The sequence below is a fragment of the Ambystoma mexicanum genome, chromosome 11, assembly GCF_040938575.1.
Source record: "Ambystoma mexicanum isolate Mex_15411 chromosome 11, UKY_AmexF1_1, whole genome shotgun sequence".
In the NCBI taxonomy this organism is placed as follows: domain Eukaryota; kingdom Metazoa; phylum Chordata; class Amphibia; order Caudata; family Ambystomatidae; genus Ambystoma; species Ambystoma mexicanum.
In genome coordinates, this window is record NC_090934.1 from 1,200,729,827 (window position 1) to 1,200,753,265 (window position 23,439).

The following is a 23,439-nucleotide window of genomic DNA, read 5'->3' on the forward strand; positions in this document are numbered from 1 at the left end:
CAACTTTCCCTCCCTAAATACCCCCCTGCTAGAGCACTCCTTTCCTCCAACTCTCCAACTGTCAAATGCTTCTCTAAACAGAGTGGGGGGCAGGTCTCTTTCCTTGGCTGGTGCCTCCCTTTAGAACAGCCTCCCTGCCCCTCTCAGACTCAAGTTCTGGAAACCGCTCAAAACTCTGCTTTTCTCCTCCTCTTTCCCTCTCTCTCCTCCCTGTTAATCACCTCACTGCCGCTGAGACCAATGGCCTGGTCCTCATGAATTCTACAGTCGATACCAGGACCTCCGCCACACTGCACTACCCCTGCGGGCCCCTGCTTGGCGGCTCTACATGCCACCCTTGGGAGTCGACCGCACTAGCACTTAGCTGAGGCCTCCTCCTTGGGTCCCCTTGGCATTGCCCTCCCGAGCCCCCCATAAGCACTTGTCCATTCCTTGCACCCCCCCCCCACTCATCCCTATCTCCTGCACTTCTCTTCACTGCACGCGCACGTCCGAATACCACAAGGCCTAGAAGGCCATGATTATTTACTGTTTTGCCAATGTTTTATCTCTCCCCTGATCTCTTCCCATTTAGCCTTGTGGCGCTTTGAAAAACAATTCTGCTGTATAAGCGCATTACACATGCTCAGTAAAATAAATAACTATTACTATAGGACTATGTCCTCATTGTGATAACTAATCTGCACTGGAAACAATTCATCAGGTGTCCAACTTGGGGCCATACAACTTTGCAGGGCTAGACCATACTGGATTCAGGAAGGGTCTACCTGCAAATTAAAAAAGGTATTCACATTTTGTCTTGCCATGTTCACCATCACCTCTCCCAGACACTTGGAACACCAACACTTTGTTAAACGGGAAATCATATTGCGCCTCCTTTTTTGTATATATTGGCCCAAGCCCAGTCGCTCTGCGAAGAAAACGCGTTGCAAAGTTCCGATTAGATCGACTTTGCCGCCATTTTGGGATCATCCGCCATTTTGATTTCTGTTCAAATGTAACTGTGTTCTAAAGTGGAGGACTGTGTTTCCAACTTGTAACCGAGCCTTCCTGAACTTTGCAGCTTAGTTAATGTTTAGGCTGTCCGCGGGCCGAATGTTTAGACTGGGTAAAGAGACCTTGTCCCATGCCTGAATTGTGGTCTATGGATTGTCTGCGCCAATAAGCCTGATCCACGGACATACATTGAAACAATGTAAAGCAAATATCGAATGTGGACACTGGTTGAACTGTATTGTGAGGGACATGTGCTAAGGCTTACTGCTAAATCTGGCATACACTGTTGCCATTGTAACTTGTTTATATGTAAACCAAATATAATCGGTGTGCATATTGTTGTATAAGCCATAAGTGAACTCGGCACAAACTCTAGACCATGGATTATTAACTTGCAGGGGGGCTGAACATTATTACTGAATTGTATAAAAACCTGAATGTCCAGATGTCTAGTACCTCTCACTTCTCACACTGAAGGGCTGGTATTCGCTGTGATGTACTGAGGGCCAGATAGCTATCCGTTTTGTTCTTTGTAACTACGCAGTAGTAATAAAGATCTGTGAATTTTTATAAGCCCGTGTTTGGTGTATTTCCTTTTGTGGTATTCAGCCTCGATATTTCCACTCGCTTTTGCAACTTGTACAATAATACTGAGACCTCTTGAAAGAAGGCTAAAGTTTAAGTATAATCATTTGGTACAAACAACAAAGTAGAATAACCCCTCACCACAAGGATCTGTGAACCCCAAACTAGATAAAGACAGGACATTTTCACTCTTCTCCTTTGCTGGCCAACCTTGTTTGGCTCATGATAGGTGAGATCTACTACACTTTCTACATCTACTCTTGATGTGTCCACCCAGATTCACTCTGAAAACGACAAATATTGGCTCTGATGCTTCTGTCACCAAGCTATGCACTACCAGACCACGCTTTGTTTCATCTGGAGGGAATTCATCCAAATTATCTGTTAAGATGGCTTTAGGCATGCTTGAATACACTTGAAAGCCATCACACATCCATAACATGATTTAATCTTGTATCATTAGAGCATTGGTCTAGTATTGGCCTCAAGGATTTTTGGCTTGCCAAGGGGCAGCTTGCTCTCCACTCGATCAAAACACTTCCTAACCTTACATGCATCCCAGTGATAACCATCATACAACCCTTGTCTGCATTTCCTTGCCGTTTCCAATGTATGTCAGTTTGTCTGGTCATATCTGCCTTCATCCTCTTTTCCCAATTCCTTTCCTGGCTCCTGGACTCGTTTTCACCCCAAAGAGTACAGTTTGCATGAGAAAACCAGCTACTGGGTTTCAACCAGAGTAAATAGGGCCTGGCATTTTCAGATATATCAGTTTGAGGTAGTGCTGGGTGGATCAGAGTATGTTAACCCCTTTTGTTGACAGCACAGACAAGCTAAACAATTAATAAAATGCTGTCTGATATACCTCAACAGTTCAAAAGCCTCATCATTCAACGGAAATGTATTTGAAATGCATGAGAGGATTTGTGACATCAGTAAGAGCGGAACAGCAAAATAAGTATTGCCCGCATTGTGAGGTACCAAGCTTGCCTATGAATTCCAGAATAAAAACTGCCCATCCAAAGAGGTAGATATTTAGGAGTTTTAGATGACTGAAGGCATGGTAAAAGACAGTATTCATCATAAGGCATTGGACATTTGGGCCCGTAGATGCTGCTTTCAGAATGAAAAGAATGCGAAGAGTATGAGCAGGTACAAAACAAGCACTGGCAAAGCCAACAGTTTTGGCTTTTGTGTAGGCATGGTATACACCATTTTGCTGACCTTGGCCATAAGATACCATCAGCTAGCAAATGGTGCGAGTATCTGGGCATATTATGGCAGTGCCTGATAAATAAATGCAACACAAAAGCCATAACGGGTGTCTTTGGTGATACTTGTTTTGAACAGTAATTCAGGGAAAAAACAGATGGAAGGACACATGGCTCGGGAGGATAGCTCAGGGGCATCGTGCTCGCCTTGGAAGCAAGACGACGCGGAGCGCCACAGGTTTGATCCCCGGGTCCGCGCTTAGAAACCTCTGGGTATTAAGCACGTTATAAATAAATAACATATCATATCATAATGACACACATACTGCATTGAAATGAAGTAGTTGAACATTGCTTCTCAGAAAGCAAGACATCCTAGGGGATGTGTTTAGGGTGGTGATGTGGCAAGCAGTGGGTGGCAATGGCCTAAGGGACCAACATAGGATGGGCAGTACATTTAGTGCCCATGCTATGTTAATCCCTACTGCCCATGCTATGTTAATCCCTATGGCCATTAAAAGGTAGGGTGGGTAAGTAATCAAACACCTACATGCTGTATGCCCCTCCTTCACATCTCATCTCTCTATCTTCCCACAACAATAGTTTCACTTAAATGCAGCACAATCAGAGCAACCAAATAACCAAAACTAAAAAATGACAATAGTACCCTATCTCCAACCTATAAAAGGATTGATTACCTGACAATCGTACACGGGATGTCCCCTCCAGCACATGACATCCAGTATGTAAAATGTTCGGGTAATTTCACAGAAAATGCAGTCAAGGATGGTATAATCTGTCAGAAGAAATAAATAACACAATGTGAAATTTGCCACTCCAGTACCTTTTGCTCTTCATCCCCCCCACCCCCCCCAACCTCTAGCACATAATCCTCTACAAAACAGAACCCTTTCCACTTCCTTCCCATTCCCACAATAACCCCCTTCTAGAGTTTGTTGTTCACAGCCCATGCACACTAGCCAAAAAGGCAAAAGCCCCTTCCAAGCATCATGGGGCTTTGGTACAAGTGATACAGACTTTTGCCACCCCAGGATAGGATAATACTCTATAAACTATTTCTTCCCTAATCTGAACACCATCCTTTGTAGTAGCTGACATGAATGTCCACATGGGACAAGACTAGAGCCCACTAGTGACAACAAGAACAAATCACACACTAAAGAAATGTTGGTTGTTGGCTCCCCATTTGTTTCGTACCCATGGGATACCCTTCTCATCATGAGAGGAATCAGCAACACTTGCCAAAGCAGCAAAGGGAAATACCTAGGCTTTACCCTCTTCATTCCCTACCCCCCACATGCATACTTAGCATTCTGCCCTCATCTCCCATCCATCCGTCAACAGAACTGGCATGGAAAGACACATTGGTGGGTAGGTCGTTTGAAAGAAAGAGGTACAAGGACGATAAAATGAAAGAATTGCCACCAGCTTCTGTGAATAACTTCCTTTCTTTCACATCCTCAGTCCTACTTTCAGACAATTAGCATGCATATGAAGTAACTGGGAAGTTGGCAGAAATTAAGTGCCTATAGTGTTCTGCCACATAGGACCTTAAACATGGCTTGGCCAAACTGAGAAGCGGCTCTAGAACTAATGATGAATGACTGCAGAAAGTGTGCTTACTGTTCCACACATGGCTCCAACAAACAGGCCTATAAGCACAGTTCATTAAAATCGGCGGGGATACAGCACCTTCAACAATACAAAGAAGCTCATGACATGCTAGATCACCATAGTTATCAGTCAATACACCCTTCCTATTTTGTGGAGGAATAAATCATAAACAATAGACCATGGAGATGACTTCCTTGTTGGAACAGAGATAGCCATATAAATGTACAAAATCTGCCCATGTTTTTTGATCCGAGATATGAAGCTTTGCAGATACTCTTTAGCCTTTCGGATATAGTTTATACTTGTTATGAAGGGAACAAGTTGACGCGGAGGATGGTTTACCTTATTAAGGAAGATTCTAATTGGACGGTTGCCTATGCGCTGCTGGTTCTATGTTCTTATATCGGCAGGTTTTTTGCTGAATATTTTCGGCTGAAAAATTAATTGACAATATTTTTTTTATTTTGGGGGATTCTCCCCCCCCAGGTCCGCACTTCCTGATGATCTAGTCGCTATTCCCACCCCTTACCCCTATATCCGTTAACCCATCCCCCACATATTTCTTGATGAGTTTTTTCAGCCAAAAAATGTTCAGCAAAAAAAGCCTGGTGATGTAACAACGTCAAACCACGTAGCTTTCAATCTGCATCCAATGTGGCCCCGTTTGAAAATCCTCAGTGTTTACTTTAATTACTGCAGCAATTTGGATTCAAATGTCATACGCGTGTCATTGGCATTCAAAACCAACAGGTTTAGCTGATCAAGAGGTTTGTGCCGTGCCCATACTCACAAATAGATGCAAAGAAATGTGAGGTGGTCCGTAATCCGACCTTGTCAAGAGAGGATGTGGACTCCTCTCAACCTGTGGTGGAGGCCTACGAAGGTGGAATCCGCTGGGTGGCTGAGTAGAAGGTGGGGTGTAGTAGGAGTGGTGTGGCGAGGTGAGAGTAGTAGTGGTGAGGGAAGACTAATAGTGATGTGGAGAGGGGCGAGTAGTAGTGGTTTTGAGAAGGAAGAAAGAGAGTAGTAGTAGGGAGTAAGATTAGAGGGTGGAGGTAGGAAGCAGAGAGAGGAACATCAGAGGATAGCCGAGCAAGGAGACTCTGAATATTGAAGGAAAGTAGAGGGTTGGGGCCACAGCTGGAGCAGTGGAGGATGGAAGTGTGTCCCACCTTTCTTTGAGGGGAGGCACTCCTGGGTTTAATATAACTTTCTGGTTCTGCCCTACTCCTGTAGATTAGCAAAGACATTGAGCGGTCTTTTCCCTTGTCAAAGTGCTCAAAAAGGATCTGTGATTAGACCACAGGCAAAAAAGGAACCTTAAGGGTCCCTCCATGCCAGATATCTCACAGTCGCACTTCATGCAGAGCTTGAAGTAGGCTAAAGTAACCAAGCTATAGTTAGGCCTCTATACCAGGATTCAAGATTTGCACACTCCACTGAAAAGTGACAGACTCCCGACATATAAGAAGAATTGGTTACTTGGAGTTTAATATGATTCCCAAGTATGGATATCGTTATAGACTCACATGCTTGGCATATACCCTGGTTCCTGGCCAGGGAGCACATGTTAAACTAGAAATTAGTTTACCAATAGAAACAATGATAAAACAAAAGACATACCAGCAGTCTATCATCCTCATTTAGGAGGCCCAAAGAACATCCCATGAGAGTGTTATAGTCCATAGGGGTTCTGTGGCTAAGGAGCCACCAAATGTAAGATTTTCAAATAGCATGTTTGTTGACAAAACCACCAAAACAAACAGTCCTCTCAAAGTGAGGATTAGTGAGATGGATGAAAGTCTTTACGGATATGGTGGCAGGTCAGAAGAAGAACAGACTTTGGTTTTCCATTTCACTGTGATAGTTGATTAAAGAAAAGGTGAAAGCTCCTAACTTTCCCGAAGCCAGGGTATTTCCTACCTAACAAAACTAACAAGGGTGCTCGTCAGTCATCAGTGATAGTCCAAATCAAAATAGAGTCTACTGTCCAAATTAGGCTACCCTGACCCTACCACTATTAGAACAACCAAGGCACAGGGGAATTACTCCCTTTTCCTCTGTGACGACTTTTCCATCCAGTTCAGTTCAATAGCTTATTGTAACGCTCACCTGATTCCCGCAGAGGCGCCGGTCTTGACTGGGTGAATGCCGCGTCTTCAAAGGTGATGTGTACACACGGTTGGTTCCTCGGGCTGGACCTCTGTGCACTGTGTGTCTGACTCGGAGAGTAAGATGTCTGCAGATAGAAAATATGGGATTAATGAACTGGGGTTATTGGGTGCCTCTCTCCTCTTCCCTTTCTCTTCTCCTGTAGGACCCCAAAGGTTAACGATCTCACCTTAGGTAGGTGAACGCCGAGCTCTCCATCTGCCTCGGGGGCAGGGTGCCGTAACCAGTTTCTTCACTGGATAAGGGTGCAGGCCTCTTGACCTCAGAGGACTGCTGTCCGTCGTTTACTGCACGAACGGTAAGTTCTGGGCACTTCAAATGTCTTAAAAGTCTTTAAGTGCATAAGGCGTAGCTGCTGTGGAGCGGTGCCGAGGAGCACGTGAGTATGGCTTTTGACTTATGTAAAGTTCTTTTGTAATGATACCTCTTGTTTTGCAGGGTTCCGGTGATGGCGGATGGCGGGCTGAAGAGAGTTGAGGATCGAACCCGCGTGCGGAATAGAAGCGCTTGGAGCGCTTGTTGCCTGCTTCACGATGCGCACTAACTGTCTCTTTTACCTTGCAGGTACAAGTTCAGAGCTTTAGAGAAGCTGAAGGGTGCTGGGATACCTGCTGATTTCGGCGTGGGAAGGAGTGATGGCACGTGAGTAGTAAAGTTGCCCAATGTCTCTAAACGCACCTTCTTTTGTCTTTCAGATGCGGGAATGCAGCGCGAAGACCTCCGGAGCGTGCGAAGAGTCGGTAAGCCTTTGTCTTTCAGATGCAGGTATGCAGCGCGAGGCGTTGGTGACAGCCGCTGGACCAGGTAAGAGATGCGCTGCCACTGAAGACCGTAGTGCTAACCTGTTCTTTCTTTGTCTTTAAAGGTGCTGCTGAAGACTGGATTCCAGGATGGTAAGCCTTTGTTCCCTTAGGCACAGGATCAGAAGACACGGTGAGCGTTCTGCTGCAGAGAATGCAGAATAACGCAAAGCAAGATTCATCCATCGGGTGTGGTTTAAATAGCCTCCTGTAGTGCTTAGTGTCTCCTTCCACGGCCTCGCCTGGGTAATGATATGATATGATATGGTATTTGTAACGCGCCTATACACAAGTGTTTCAAGGCGCGACGAGGCAGGGAGGGAGGGAAACAAGGGGAAGACAGACAAACGATCCTACTAGGCCAGGTGTCATTCAGATCGCGCAAGTGCGGAGGTAAGGGGAAAAGGAGGAAGTGCAGGGGGAGGAGGTGGGGGGGAAAGTGCAGTACAAGGTAAGTAGCGTAAAAAATAATAAATAATAAATAATAAACAAAAAGGGCCAGCTGGTGGCAAGTGCGAGGTAAGTGCAGAGCAAGTGCTGGGAAGGGGGCTGTAGGGATACAGTGACAGTCCCACAGTGCAGGGGGAGCCAGGGAGGCAGTGCAAGTGGAGAGTGGCTGGGCCCTGGACCGAGGTTGCTGAGAGTGGCCCAGATGCAGGTTTAGTGCTGAATTCAGTGGGGAGTTAAGCAGGTTTAGCAGGGGAGAGGGAGAGAGAAGGCAGAAGCGAAGAGGAAGGTTTTGAGGTGCTTCCGGAACCGGAGATGGTTCTCCTCAAGTTTCAGGGAGGCAGGAAGGCTGTTCCAGAGGGAGGCCCCTGCTGCGGAGAGAGATCTACCCCCAGCTCGTTGCTTCGAGAAGCGGCTGACCATGAGGGAGTTGGAGACGGATGAGCGAAGGGCTCCTGAAGGAAGATATTTAGGAAGAGAGAGTTGAAGGTATTCCTGCTTTCCAGAAGAGTTCCAGTGTTCTGAACCTAGGGAGTGGCTCCTGCCCCACCCAACAGGAAAAGTAGTCCCAAACAGAAGAGGATCAGGGGCTCAACTGGCAGGTAAGTAAGCAGCATGGTCTGCTGCAGGTAAGTCCACCCAAGCATTATGAGCCCGGCGCTTCCAGCGCTGGGACTGGGCATATTTATGAGCCTGGTGCCACTGGCGCCAGGACAGGGTCCAAAAGGTCCCAATTGGGACTGGCCGGCACCCGGAACCGGGGTTATGGATCTGCTTCCAAGGGAGTTGGGTAAGTCCTGACCCTTTGGAAGCAGAGATCATGACAGCACCCCCCCTCAAGGCCCCTCCCAAACCAGGCTTCTCCGGGGGTTTGGACTTGTTAGGAAATGTTCGATGAAATCTTTTGATTAGACGAGGCGCGTGGACATATTCTGCAGGTTCCCAGGACCTTTCTTGGGGGCCGTAACCTTTCCAGTCAATCAGGTAAAATAGTTTAGATTTGGAGATCTTAGAATCCAGGATACTTTTGACTTCAAACTCGAGTTCTCCATCAACTAGGATAGGTTTTGGAGATTTAGTTAGTCTGGTTTTAGGTTGCACGGGTTTTAGTAGAGAGACGTGGAAGACCGGGTGGATCTTCATGTGAGGGGGCAAGTCCAACATGACCGCTACCGGATTTACTATGGTAGTGATTGAATAGGGACCAAGGTATCTTGGGTTGAATGTGCGTGGTCCTTTTAGAGGTAGATATTTGGTGGATAACCAGACTTGATCTCCTACTTGATATTGGGGGGCTTCCTTCCGATGTTGGTCTGCTCCTTTCTTGTATTGTTCTTTAGCCCTTTGAAGGTGAGAAACGGCTTCCTTAAAGGCTTGGGCGATAGTAGAATGCAGGTGGTCTACTGCTGATGTTCCAAGATCTTGGAGTGGATCCAAATCCGAGGTTCGAGGGTGACTACCGTATAAAAGAAAGAACGGGGTCTTCCCGGTTCCCGAATGGACAGTTATTGTAGGCATATTCGGCTATCCAAAGGATATCTTTCCAAGTTTTTTCAGTTTGTTGCAGCATGCAGCGTAAATACTGTTCCAGAGTTTGATTGGTCCTCTCGGTTTGTCCGTCGGTTTGGGGGTGGTGGCTGGTCGAAAGTCTCACATCAATTTGAGCCGACCGACAGCAACTTCGCCAAAAATGAGAAATAAATTGACTTCCTCGATCCGAAATTAGAACCGAAGGAAAACCGTGCAGTCGGACGATGTTTTCGAGAAATTCTTGGGCCAGAGTTGCTGCTGATGGTAAGCCTTTGAGTGGAATGAAGTGCGCCATCTTGGAGAATAGGTCCACGATTACTAAGATCGTATTGTATCCGGAGCATGGAGGTAGATCGGTGATGAAGTCCATAGAAAGCGTATGCCAAGGGCGAGGTGGGATGTCAATAGGGCGTAAGAGGCCGGCTGGTTTTTCCTTTTGACTCTTGTTTTGGGCGCATACTCCACAGGACATTATAAAGTCTCTGATATCTTTTTTCCAAGACGGCCACCAGAAGTAGCGCTTGATCTTTTCCGAGGTTTTGGCCATACCGGGATGTCCTTCCATTAAAGAATCGTCATAACAGGAGATTACCTTTTTCTGTAAATCTGTGCTAGGCAGGTAGAACCGTCCTTGGAAATACAATAGATTGTCCTTCACCGTAAAGTCCTTTCCCTGCAGATGCCAATTCTGTATGTCTGCTGGAGTTACCAGTTGCCTGGCCTAATCCTTAACTTCTTCAATGGATTGTGTGGCGATTACACCCAGAATTCTTTGTTCGGGAATGATAGGTACAGGTTTAGGATTGATCAAGTGTTCTTCCACTCCCATCCGAGAAAGGGCGTCAGCTTTACCGTTTTTCGTACCAGGTCGGTAGGTAATTATGAAGTCAAACTCGGCAAAGAAAAGTGCCCAACGGAGTTGCCTAGAGGATTGAGCTTTCGCGGTTTTCAAATATTGCAGGTTACGGTGATCTGTGATCACAGTAACGGTGTGTCGGGCCCCCAGAAGATAATGCCGCCAAGCCTTAAAGGCGGACTTGATAGCCAGAAGTTCCTTATCAGTAATAGTGTAATTGATTTCAGGAGGCGAGAATTTGCGGGACCAAAATGCCACGGGATGCAACCGATTGGTTACTGGGTCCTTTTGTGATAAAACTGCTCCCATGGCAAGACTCGAAGCATCCGTTTCAACAATGTAGGGGAGTTCTGGGCGAGGATGTTTTAAGATCGGCGCAGAGATAAATTTAGTCTTCAAATTCTGGAAAGCTTGTTCCGCCTCGGTAGACCATTCGAAACGTTTGTTTTTCTTTAACAGGGTGGTGATGGGCTGGACTATTCGAGAGAATTCGGGGATAAACCTGCGGTAAAAGTTAGCGAAGCCTAACATGCTTTGAACACCTTTTACGGAGGATGGCGAAGGCCACTTGAGAATTGCATCGACCTTCTTTGAATCCATACGCACTCCGCTAGGTGATAATATGAATCCCAAGAATTCAACTTCAGTCACGTTGAAAACACACTTTTCCAACTTAGCGAAAAGTTTGTGTTGACGCAACCTTTCGAGGACCATTTTCACGTGTTTCCGATGTTCAGTTTCCGATGAAGAATAAACGAGGATTTCGTCAATATAGACAACGACACACACATCTATGAGCTCTCTGAGGACGTCGTTCATAAAATATTGAAAGGCAGCCAGGGCATTGCAAAGTCCGAAGGGCATGACCTGATATTCAAATAGCCCATACTTGGTGCGGAAGGCCGTCTTCCATTCATCGCCCTCTTTCACTCGTACCAAGTGGTAGGCTCCTCTAAGATCCAGCTTTGTATATATGCATGCTTTTCTGACTTGGTCCAGGAGTTCAGGGATCAAAGGTAACGGATATCTATTCTTAAAGGTGATCTGGTTCAGGGAGCAATAATCTATACAAGTTCTAAGGTCTCCTTCCTTTTTTGGAACGAAGAACAAAGCTGAGGAAGCAAGGGACTTGGAAGGACGGATAAACCCATTCGCTAGGTATTGATCCAGGTATTGTCGGAGGTGAAGATTCTCAGGCTCGGTGAGGGCATAAATTCTACTACAATACCCTACTGGGCTCTGTGTGTAACAGCCGGAACTAGATGTGGGGGGGCCTGAGATCCAGGGATGGAGCTGGGCAACAGTTGGGGGGGAGTTGGGGGGGGGGGGGATGGGAGGGGGGCGTTGGGGGTGTGGGGACAGTTGGGGTGTATATAGTGTTGGGAAGTTTGAGTTTGATCGCGAGCCCTAAGGGAGTATTGTGGATGAGATATCTAGACGGCATGGATGAGCGGGGATGGTCGGAGGGGAGAGAGCAGGATACCAGTGAATTATGGGGGAGCTAAAATTGTTGACATGGAACGTCAGAGGCCTAAATAGTTATCTGAAACGAAACAAAGTCATGCTATACTTGAGAAGACAGAAGATAGACATCGCATTATTACAAGAAACGCATCTGACCCGAGATAAACTAGAGCTGGTGAAGAAAAAGTGGGGAGGAACGGTGGTGGGATCCACGTACTCTGTTTATGCTAGGGGTGTGCTGATCTGGGTGGCGCCGCATGTCCCGTTCCAACCGAGGCAGGAAATGTTGGATACTGAGGGGCGTCTGGTTATGGTAAGAGGGGTGGTTGAGAACAAAGATGTGTATAGTAAATACGTATGCCCCCAACCAGGGCACGGCAGAGTACTTCCGGACCATGAGTACCAACTTGAGCTGGTGTGTTGGGAGTGCGGTGATGTGGGGAGGGGATTTTAACTGTGTGTTGGACCCGGGGTTGGACAGATCCGACGACAAGGTGATTAGGCCCGCCCCGGCATCCCGGGCGCTGCGGACGCTGCTGCGGGACTTCGAGCTCGAGGATGTGTGGAGGACCAGGCACCCCAACGTGAGACAGTACTCTCACTACTCGGCCCCACAGCAGTTGCACACTAGGCTTGACTACTTCTTTGCCACGTCGGATGTATTGGTAGAGGTGTCTAGTGCGGAATATAAAGCGAGGGTCCTATCAGACCACTCGCCTATGGTGGTGGGATGGCAATATGGCCGCCCCAGAGCGCGGATCCCGACGTGGCGTCTGCGCGCAGAGGCGCTTAAAGACCATGTTTTTAGAGAAGACATGCGGGAAGAAATAGTTAGCTATTTCGAGACAAACACTGGCAGCGTTGACTCGGCGGGAACTCTGTGGGAGGCTTTTAAGGTGGTGGTACGAGGGGTGGCGATTGCCAAATCGAAAGGCTTGCAGAATGGGGTCCTGGCTGATTTACAGAGAGCAGAAAGCGAGCTGGAACAGGCGTTGAAAAGCGAGCACATAGACAACGAGCTGGTGCTTAAACTACAACAGCAGTGTACGGAATATTGGGGGAGGCTCTGTAATCTAAATTACAAAAAGTATGTTGAGAGACAACACGCGGGAGGAGATAAAACCGGCCGTCTTCTGGCATGGTTGTATAAAAAAGAAACCCCGAGACCCCCGATTAGGACGATAACTAGAGAGGATGGAAAGCAGATAGATACCCAAGAGGGCGTAAATGAGGAATTTGTGAATTACTACAGGGAATTATACGGGGATCCAGGCGGTGGTGACCGGGAGGAAATGTTAGAGACCCTGCAGGATATAGGTCTGCCCAAGATAAGCACGGCAGAGAGAGAGGAACTAGATGCCCCGATAACACTGGGAGAGTTGGAGGCGGTCGTCCGGCAGTTACCCACTAGCAAGACCCCGGGAACGGACGGCCTGCCCAGCGAATTTTACAAAACCTTTGGGGCGGAGGTGCTCCCCCCGATGCTTGACATGCTTAATGAGGCGTTTGAGACGGGGAGGCTGCCGGAATCGCTCAGGGAGGCGGTCATCGTACCGCTCCCTAAACCCAATAAACCTGGGCATAATTGTGGGTCGTACAGGCCACTATCTATGCTGAATCAGGACAGCAAGCTACTAACGGCTGTCCTGGCAAACAGACTGCGGAGGGTGATAGGCAAACTGGTACACCCGGACCAAACGGGGTATGTCCCGGATAGAAACATCACCCAAAATCACAGGCAACTCCATCGGGTGATCGAAATGGGATGCAATAATGAAGGGGAAATGGCGATAGTGTCGTTGGATGCTGTAAAAGCCTTTGATTCGGTTAATTGGGGGTGGCTGCTGGCGGCCTTAGGAGAATATGGACTGGGACCGGGATACATTAGATGGGCGGAATTGCTGTACAGTGCTCCACTGGCCAGAGTCCGGACGGGCACAATCATATCCGAGAGATGGCAACTTAGCAGAGGCACTAGGCAGGGGTGTCCCTGGTCTCCGATGTTGTACATCTTGGCCCTGGAACCTCTGGCACTGTACCTGCGGCAGCAGTATGATATTGTGGGTATTGAGGTTGGGGGGGAAAAGCATTTGATATCCCTGTATGCGGACGACTTGTTATTGTACCCGAGTCATCCGGAGGAGAATCTACAGTATATCCTGGACGTATTGAGAGGTATGCGAGGTTGTCTGGCATAGCGGTCAACCCCCAGAAATCGAGCATCTTCCCGTTGGGTGACTATAGGGGTGTTCCCATAGAAAAGCTGCCGGTGTTGCAGGTGCCCTGGTCAGTCAACACATTTCGTTACCTGGGGATAGATGTCTGCCACACGGTTGAGAAAGAACATAAGTGTAACACTGAGATGGCTGTTGAGAAAATACGGGCATGCATGAGTTTTTGGAAAAAGTTGCCCTTAGCGATGATGGGGCGTGGAGCGAGGATTAAAATGGTGGTTCTGCCTAGGCTGCTACATTACTTTAGCAACATCCCATACATGATCCCTAAGAGTTTCTTTGCTAAAATAAATGGGGTTTGCAGAGAGTTCTTGTGGCATGGTACTCGAAACAGAATAGCGCTTTGGAAGTTACAGAACTTTCATGAAAATGGGGGAGTCAGACTCCCAAACTTTGAGGCTTATTATATAGCGAGCCAATTACAGTTTGTGTCCAAATGGCTTTCCGACGAAGAGACCCCAGAACTTAGACTGTTCGGGCAAGATTGTGCCCCGTTTTATCTAAAGGAAGTCATCGGGTTGCCTGAGGCTGTCACGAGGAAGTATCCGGCGATGGTGAGGCTGGGGTGGAAGATGTGGAGACGAGCATGCAAAATGATGGGAGACCCACTCCCGCGTTCTCCGCAGGTGCCACTAGTTGCCCTGGCGGGGGTAGATGGACAGCTGAGAGGGATTATCAGGACCTACTGGGAATCGGTGGGGTTAGTGACATTGGGTGACGTGTGGCAGGAGGGCGCCATTAAGGGGTTTGTAGAACTTAGCGAGGAGGTTGGATTACATGGAGGCCAATATGTCACATATCACAGATTGGGGAAGAGAATTCGGGAACTGTGGCCTGAGACTACCTTGGCAGATGAATTGGATGTTACTATGGAAGGGATATATGATACAACGGAGGGGGGACATGAAATCTCTAGGTTATATGAGATGGTGATGTCGAAGGTTGGAAAGGAACTGACATACCTACGATCAGAATGGGAGAGCGAGGTGGGGACCCAGATGGGAGACGGGATGTGGGAGCGGGTTCTAGGATACCACAGGAGGGTGTCTCGGAATGCTAGGTTACAGCAAATACAGTTGTAGGTCACCCACAGGGCGTATATGACCCCGTTGAGGATATCCAAATTCCGGAATGCAGGCAGACAGGCATGCCCTAAATGTGACGAAGAGAATGCGGACATGACGCACATGTTTTGGGCGTGCCCAGTGATTGAGGGGTTCTGGAGGGAGGTGGCGCGCAAGCTGAAAGAGAGAGGGGTCACGCTTGCTGTAGACACTGCCTGGGCATGTCTGCTGGGTGGGTTTTCCAGACCTCGGAAGCAGAAACATGTTAGCAAATTAAAAGACTCAGCGTATGTGCTAGCCAAACGAAGAATAGCCATGGGCTGGAAGAAATGTCACAAGCCACGGGTTGAGGTGTGGTGGAATGACCTGCAGAAATGGGCGGAGGCTGAGACAGCGGTGTGGCAGGAGGCGAGTTGTATGTCTTGGGAGGAGGAACTGGGCTCTCTGATGGCATGGAAGACATTGATATCCTGCATATTTGGGACAGGGGTGGATTCGGAAGAATCGGATGATAACGATGCCCGCTCATGTGCGCCAGATACAGAAAACGACATGGAAACCGGCTCGCGAGGGGGGAGGGATCAGGGAAGCAGTGCGCACTAATGGTTGAATGTTAAATGTAATTTGCTAATTGCACTGCGGTTTGGTTTGTATTGTTGGTTGTGTTGAAAAATCAATAACAAATTAAAAAAAAAAAAAAAAAAAAAAATTCTACTACAAGGAGGGGTAGATCCAGGTATCAGGTCTATCTGACAGTCATAAGACCTATGAGGAGGTAGAGAATTAGCTTGATCCTTCCGGAAGACATCTTGGAATTCTAGGTATTCGGGAGGTAACTGGGGAACCTCCGAAGAAATTGCTGCCAGTGCAACATCAGATCGAGGGTAACAAATGGAGACACATTCTGGAAACTGAACCGTTCTTGCTCGCCAATCGATCTGAGGATTGTGCTTCTCTAACCAAGGAATTCCTAGAATAATCTGGAACTGAGGGGCCTTGATCACATCAAACACGATCTTCTCATAGTGTCCATCTTGACTTACTAACGTCACTTCTTGGGTGGTATGCGTTACTGGTCCGGAAGCTATCTCCGTACCATCCACCGTAGTAATGACGTCCTTTACAGCCTTTGGACAAAGAGTCAGATTCATCCTTAATACCATTTCATGATCCACATAATTGCCGATGACACCGCTGTCGACGTAAGCTTCAATCGCATGTAATCGATCCGGATGTTCAGGGCTAATGAGGACCATAGGTATCATGAAATGCGAGGTCACGGAACTGGTTTTAACGCTCGGCAAGAGGACCTCTATTCTTGTCGGGCGAGGTCGTTTCCCTGCTCAGAGTTTGTGACCCTGGTAACTGCAGCTCCTACTGCCTTCTTGGCTGGTTTCACCGGACAGTCTTGAAGAAAGTGCCCCGAGTTTCCGCAATAGAGGCATAATTGCAGCTGTTTTCTCCTTTCCCGCTCCTTTTGGGTTAGTGGTCCTTTCAGGCACCCTATTTGCATGGGTTCCCCGGAGTCTGCTCCTTTGATAGGAGTTGGTGGTTTGGAAAACACTCGAGCATCAAACTTGGAACGATCGGCCTTCCTGTTCTGTAGTCTGTGGTCTATTTGAACGACTAAGTCAATATAGTCCGAGCAGTCTTGCGGGGATTCACTACTTGGGCTAACACATCTTTGAGCTCTCCACATAGACCTCTATAAAACAGCGTAATCCTTTTGTCCTCAGGCCATTGGGTTTCCACTATCAGTCTGTTGAAAGATGCAATATAAGCCAAAAGGTCTTGATTACCCTGTCGTAATGAAAGGAGCTCATTGTCCAAGGCCTGCCCCAGTGAATGTCTTGCGAACAGTTTTTCCATGCTGAGCTGAAAATCTTGAAAATCATGGAGAACCGGATCATCCTGATTAACTAGAGGGATCGACCAATCTGCCGCACTGCCACTGAGGTACGAAAGCACGAAAGCTACCTTAGCTTGATCTGTTGGGAAGGCTGCTGGCCGGCATAAGAAGTGCAAGCGGCACTGATTAATGAATACTGCAAACCTCTTTGGGTCACCAGAAAATCGTTCGGGCGGAGCCAGAGGCACATTCCCGGGTAGGTTGATCTGCACTGGGTTCGTAGGGGATGTTGAAGGATGATTTGCCCCTGATGCGGGCAACGGAGTTTGTCCGGCTTGTGACTGTAGCCATTGTCTAGCGAGATCATCTGTTCGCTCCTTGGAAATAATCAGTTCCCTTCTTAGAGCATTCGTTTCCTGGCGGGCTGCATGCACTTCTGCTCTTAGTTCCCCAAGTAACTGGGCTAGCTGGTCAGTATCCGAGGTTTCCATAGCGCCTGGGTGGGAGTTTTGCGGTGGGCTTTGCGTTCTGTAACGCTCACCTGATTCCCGCAGAGGCGCCGGTCTTGACTGGGTGAATGCCGTGTCTTCAAAGGTGATGTGTAACACACGGTTGGTTCCTCGGGCTGGACCTCTGTGCACTGTGTGTCTGACTCGGAGAGTAAGATGTCTGCAGATAGAAAATATGGGATTAATGAACTGGGGTTATTGGGTGCCTCTCTCCTCTTCCCTTTCTCTTCTCCTGTAGGACCCCAAAAGTTAACGATCTCACCTTAGGTAGGTGAACGCCGAGCTCTCCATCTGCCTCGGGGGCAGGGTGCCGTAACCAGTTTCTTCACTGGATAAGGGTGCAGGCCTCTTGACCTCAGAGGACTGCTGTCCGTCGTTTACTGCACGAATGGTAAGTTCTGGGCACTTCAAATGTCTTAAAAGTCTTTAAGTGCGTAAGGCGTAGCTGCTGTGGAGCGGTGCCGAGGAGCACGTGAGTATGGCTTTTGACTTATGTAAAGTTCTTTTGTAATGATACCTCTTGTTTTGCAGGGTTCCGGCGATGGCGGATGGCGGGCTGAAGAGAGTTGAGGATCGAACCCGCGTGAGGAATAGAAGCGCTTGGAAGCACGTAAGTGAGCGCTTGTTGCCTGCTTCACGATGCGCACTAACTGTCTCTTTTACCTTGCAGGTACAAGTTCAGAGCTTTAGAGAAGCTGAAGGGTGCTGGGATACCCGCTGATTTCGGCGTGGGAAGGAGTGATGGCACGTGAGTAGTAAAGTTGCCCAATGTCTCTAAACGCACCTTCTTTTGTCTTTCAGATGCGGGAATGCAGCGCGAAGACCTCTGGAGCGTGTGAAGAGTCGGTAAGCCTTTGTCTTTCAGATGCAGGTATGCTGTGCGAGGCGTTGGTGACAGCCGCTGGACCAGGTAAGAGATGCGCTGCCACTGAAGACCGTAGTGCTAACCTGTTCTTTCTTTGTCTTTAAAGGTGCTGCTGAAGACTGGATTCCAGGATGGTAAGCCTTTGTTCCCTTAGGCACAGGATCGAAGAAACGGTGAGCGTTCTGCTGCAGAGAATGCAGAATAACGCAAAGCAAGATTCATCCATCGGGTGTGGTTTAAATAGCCTCCTGTAGTGCTTAGGTGTCTCCTTCCACGGCCTCGCCTGGGTAAGAAAAGAGTTCCTGCTTTCCAGAAGAGTTCCAGTGTTCTGAACCTAGGGAGTGGCTCCTGCCCCACCCAACAGGAAAAGTAGTCCCAAATAGAAGAGGATCAGGGGCTCAACTGGCAGGTAAGTAAGCAGCATGGTCTGCTGCAGGTAAGTCCACCCAAGCATTATGAGCCCGGCGCTTCCAGCGCTGGGACTGGGCATATTTATGAGCCTGGTGCCACTGGCGCCAGGACAGGGTCCAAAAGGTCCCAATTGGGACTGGCCGGCACCCGGAACCGGGGTTATGGATCTGCTTCCAAGGGAGTTGGGTAAGTCCTGACCCTTTGGAAGCAGAGATCATGACACTTATCCAATGAGGACTAATAGGAGAGTGAGCGTTCCATTATCTATTCTCACTCTTTGTATACTCTTGACTCTTTGCCTATACTGGGACAAGCAGGAGAGTTCGACAAATGATTCTCACTCTCTTCGTATATATTCTTGACTCTTCGCCTCTATTTGGACGATTAGGAGTGTTCCCATTATCTTTGGTCAACCTCACAAGCCTCACGTTTTCCCTGTTACCTGGATTTCTCAGGGATAACATCACTGGGCTTTCCTACAGGCTGGGAACCTCTACTTTACTCATCAGGATGAGTGGTTTCTTCGTTTCACTGTTGGTCTGCTCACTCAGCAATTACCTTAGGAAAAGTGGCATCAGTGTCGTTCATGTACCTCCCGGTCCACCGGGATGTGGTCACACCACCACTTGTCCGTCTTTCAAGTTCTGGACGACTTGCAAGCCCTTTAGTCTTCCGCATCCTCTCTCCCCTCCAGTGCCACACGTCGGAGGCTGCAATTTGGCTCATCTCTCTCTGTCCGGATGCCAATCGAGTTTCTCTCAGGGTGTTCCTTCCAGCTGACTTGAACATCCCGGGCTCTCTCACTCCTAAGCTCTCTACCTCCAAGATGTATGACGCTGCCGTGGGACTTTCTCGGCGTAGTGTCAAAGTCCTTCTTTTATGTTTGAGTTAGACTCTGTATTCCTCCAGTAATAATCTTCATCTCAGTACCATATGTGTTTCCCTATAGGTGCAACCATAGGGCTTTGCTGGCATTAACATATTCTAGTCTGTTCTTCATATGTACTTCCATTAGACGTTTTAGAAGATGGGTTGGTGACATGTTTACGGAGTTCATCCCCCCATCTGGGGAGTCTCTCCCGGTGAGGTCCTGCTTGCCTGTACCCCTATGGAGGGAATTGTGTAGCAGGCTCAACTCCCAGGGAAAGGTTACCCCCATGGGGAGAAGTGACAGAATGCTGCATTTCGTCACAATATCTATACTGAAGAACCATATTTAAGTAAATGTATAAGTTCATCTCCACATGGCAGCTCGGCAACAAGCCACATTTGCTGCTTTCCCTCGTAGAGTGCCCTGTCATCCAGGAGGGAAGCATCTTTTTTCCTGAGAGTTTAGCAATGCTTGGTGCAGCTACACATCCATTAGCAATGCCCTGCCTTGAAATGTCCCTACCCTTATTTGCACTAGACAAGGCTACACAAATCTGATCAGACTTTCTGAAAGATTTCGATCTATGCAAGTATCATTTTAGCACCCTCTTCAAGTCCAGTGAAGTGCAGTGTGTGCAGTGCCCACTGCTAAGGAGAAGCGGAACTGAAGACAACAAGTAGATGAATGGATTAATTTAGCCGGAACTCCAAGGAGTGGAAAAGCATACTAAATGTTTTGGTCTAGTCCAAAGAGAACACCTCCCCTATTGCCTCCGTCCGAATACCTAGTAGTGTATTAAGCAAATTCGACATGCAGAGCTGTCGTAAAGAGGTTTATTGGCGACAGTCACACTCAGGCTCAAAGGGTATTGTGTTGTGGTGCACCTCCCACTCATGATCTGACTTCATTGGCCTGCTGAGCGTGTTTGCAAGCTGGTTTGAAGTTCCAGGCAGATGGAAGGCCAACATTCTGTCCTCCTGCATTAGACGGGTTAAAGGTCTTCATTTCTTTCCTCCTGGTTTACTGCAATAAATATTGTGGTCATGATGTCTGAAGTCCCTCACTACCTTCCTCCGTATGAGCTGGTCAACTGATGCTACACTTAAGTGCACTACTTTCAACTTCAGAAGGTTGATGAGCAGACTGGATTCTTGCTTTGATTACACTTTTCCCACATGGAGTTGCTGGCAGCACACACCCATCCCGATAATAAGGCATCTGTTACGATAGTTATTTGATGCATAGGCTGGGATGTTCAGAACCCCCCTGACCTCCAACAGATGATTTGAGGTAGCATTCTCCTGAATTAAGGCAGGGGAATTATTATCAATCTCCCCAATTACAAGCAAGAGTAACTGGGCCGAGAAAATCCCCTGCACCAAAAAACGGAAGAGTCTAGCCATGTGACAAAAGCGTTTACCGTTTAATCAGAAATAATTAACAGGGATTGAGACATGAACAATGCAACATTCTCCAGTACACTCTCACTGATCTTGAGTCGGTCGTCCAGTTTTGATGCTGCGTGATGTCACAAAAATAAAGATACACCCAAACACTTAACAGCAATCAGGATTGCTAGTAAGGTAGACTACATACATATTGCATAGGGGATTAGTACATTAATTGGATAAAACACATCTGGTGACTCCTCCTGCAACCACTTTCTAGATGTTGCAATTACAAACATTTCAGGTTAGTGTGCTGTGATTGGTGATGCAACAAAGTGTGAGCTTGACAAGGAAGGTGACCAGGGATTGGGCAAAGAGGGTCTACTCAGCCTTGGAGCTTTAAACGGTTACCAGGCCAAGTGCAACTATTCAAGGTGGCGAGAACGGCCCTGAAGGTGGTGCATGTTCTAAACAAGTTAACATCTCCCATCTCCTAGGCTTGAGACTGAACATTCGGCTTTGAACCTGGTATTATTTCTGTATCATCCTGCCTTCGGTTGGTTGGGAACAGCTATATTAGATTGGCTCAAATGAATAGGCCCAGTCTCCCAGGTTCAGGGCACGTTTGCAGGGACCTCGAACTTTATTTTCTCCTGCTTGCATATACACACGCAGGTGTCCTATCTTTTCTGTTAACTTGAAATGTTCCCTCGCTTGGTGTCCTTGGCAAGGCTGTGCACAATGGCTACACTGGAAGCCTGGCCTGCACGTCTCTGAGGAATCAGCCTGTCAGCTCCTCTCTGTGTTCTCCAGTCCTTTCAGCTCTTTCTATTCACTTCAATGCAATAGTGGCTTCCATCATGATTGACATGGCCGCCCATTTTACTTAAGTTTAAGCATCAGCAAGTAGTTCATATGTGTCCTTGTAGGACTTGAAGTTTCTGCATAGCAAAAGTGTGTCTGTCCTCTACGTGAGTCAAAAGCATGTCTTTGTGTCTACCAGCAATGATTTTAAGTGTCTGCGTAACTTCATGCAGGGATGCCTATGTGATTCATGTCTAACGCATCTATGTGGAGGTGCCTAACATGGGGTCATCGGCTTTCTTCGAGGTTACAGTCAGCCGACTTGCTCCCTCGATTGCAAACTTGTCTCTTCACCAACGTCATCAGGATAGGGTCTGACTGGCTGTCTGAGTGAATAGTGTTTCTCACACTTGCGATAGACTATGGGGAGGAGGGACCCAGGTACGATGCACACCTTTCATTTCTCTGCCGCTGTGATGAGTGGGATAGGGGCAACGAGGGACACGTTTAGGTCTCCCTCTTCACTACCATGGAAAAACATATTTTAAATGTTCTGAAAGCGTAACCGGATCCTCCCAATCACCGTCCACCTGATGCCATTGGCTATCTGGGGTCACCTGGATCATCTTGCCATCAACCTCCAGTTGAGGATTATATGAATGAAAAAAGGACATCATGGCTAGGAGCCTTTTTACTTATCTCACTGATGCCCTTATTCTATGGATAAAAGTAACAGCCAAGGCTTTTAGCTTCTAAATACCTGGTAGGGTTGGGGTAGCCTTTTTTGTGACTAGGTTCTGGAGACTGCCCAGGAACAGGAATGATGTTTCTGATGCAGAAGTTGGGATTTTTCTGCATTCACTTGCCATCCTAATTCAGTTTTCTGCAGACAATTCATTTCTGACCTTCTACTGTCCTGAAAATGCGCATTCAGTCTGTCATCTATATAAGGTAACACATGAACATCATTCTGTCTGAGGAAGCGTACTACCAGAACCAAGCATTTGGTGAAGTCTCTTGGAGCGGACTTGAGGAATGGAAGGACCTTGAACTGCAAGTCTTTTCCTAGTATCATGAACCTTAAGGAAGGTCTGTGCCTGTGGTGTATTTCATGTGTCCTGCAGGTCGATAGCACTTAAGAAATCCTCCTCCTTGTCGATCGATGAAGAATGGCCTGCAGGCTCCATTTTAAGGGAAATTGCCACTATCTAACTGTTGACTAGTCTCAAATCTAGGATGAGTTTGACGTGCACCCTACATCATCTTGAAATTTGGGATTGAATAAAAATATGGGTAGACTCCTTAGTTTCTTGAAACGTTGGTACCCTTTTCTATCACATTTTTTTTTAAAGCCACTGCCGAAACATTTGCCAATGTTGTGGTGAGTGGGACTTTGGATAATTTTCTTTCTGAGTAGAATCAGATGTGGCGGTGTCTCAGAACTCTAGGGTATGGCCGAATTGACCTGGTTGAAAGTGCAATTTGTGATATGTTCTCCAAATTTGTTTTGTAATAATGCTAAATCCTTCCTCTTACACGGAGATGGACGGAGAAGGTGGTACTGCACTGACATGTCTGCTTGGGGGTCTCAGCCTTCAGCCGAGAACCCTCTTGCTGGAAAGATCAACCCACCCTTGACACAGGCTGTATTACTCCCCTTTCTGGGTAGGATAGGTCTTACTGTTTACAGATGCGGACACAGCGTCTTCCTCAAAATCGGTCTCAAAAGGAGAGATGTCTTTGGGAGA

General features: G+C 47.5%; 1 protein-coding gene across 1 annotated transcript in view; it reads right to left on the reverse strand.

Moving 5' to 3' along the window:
- Positions 1-23,439, reverse strand: part of SNUPN (snurportin 1) — a 402,681-nt gene that overhangs the window by 66,543 nt on the left and 312,699 nt on the right. The window contains exon 6 of the mRNA XM_069624560.1: positions 3,491-3,588. Within this exon, the coding sequence (XP_069480661.1) occupies positions 3,491-3,588 (98 nt within the window). The remainder of the gene's footprint in view (positions 1-3,490; positions 3,589-23,439) is intronic.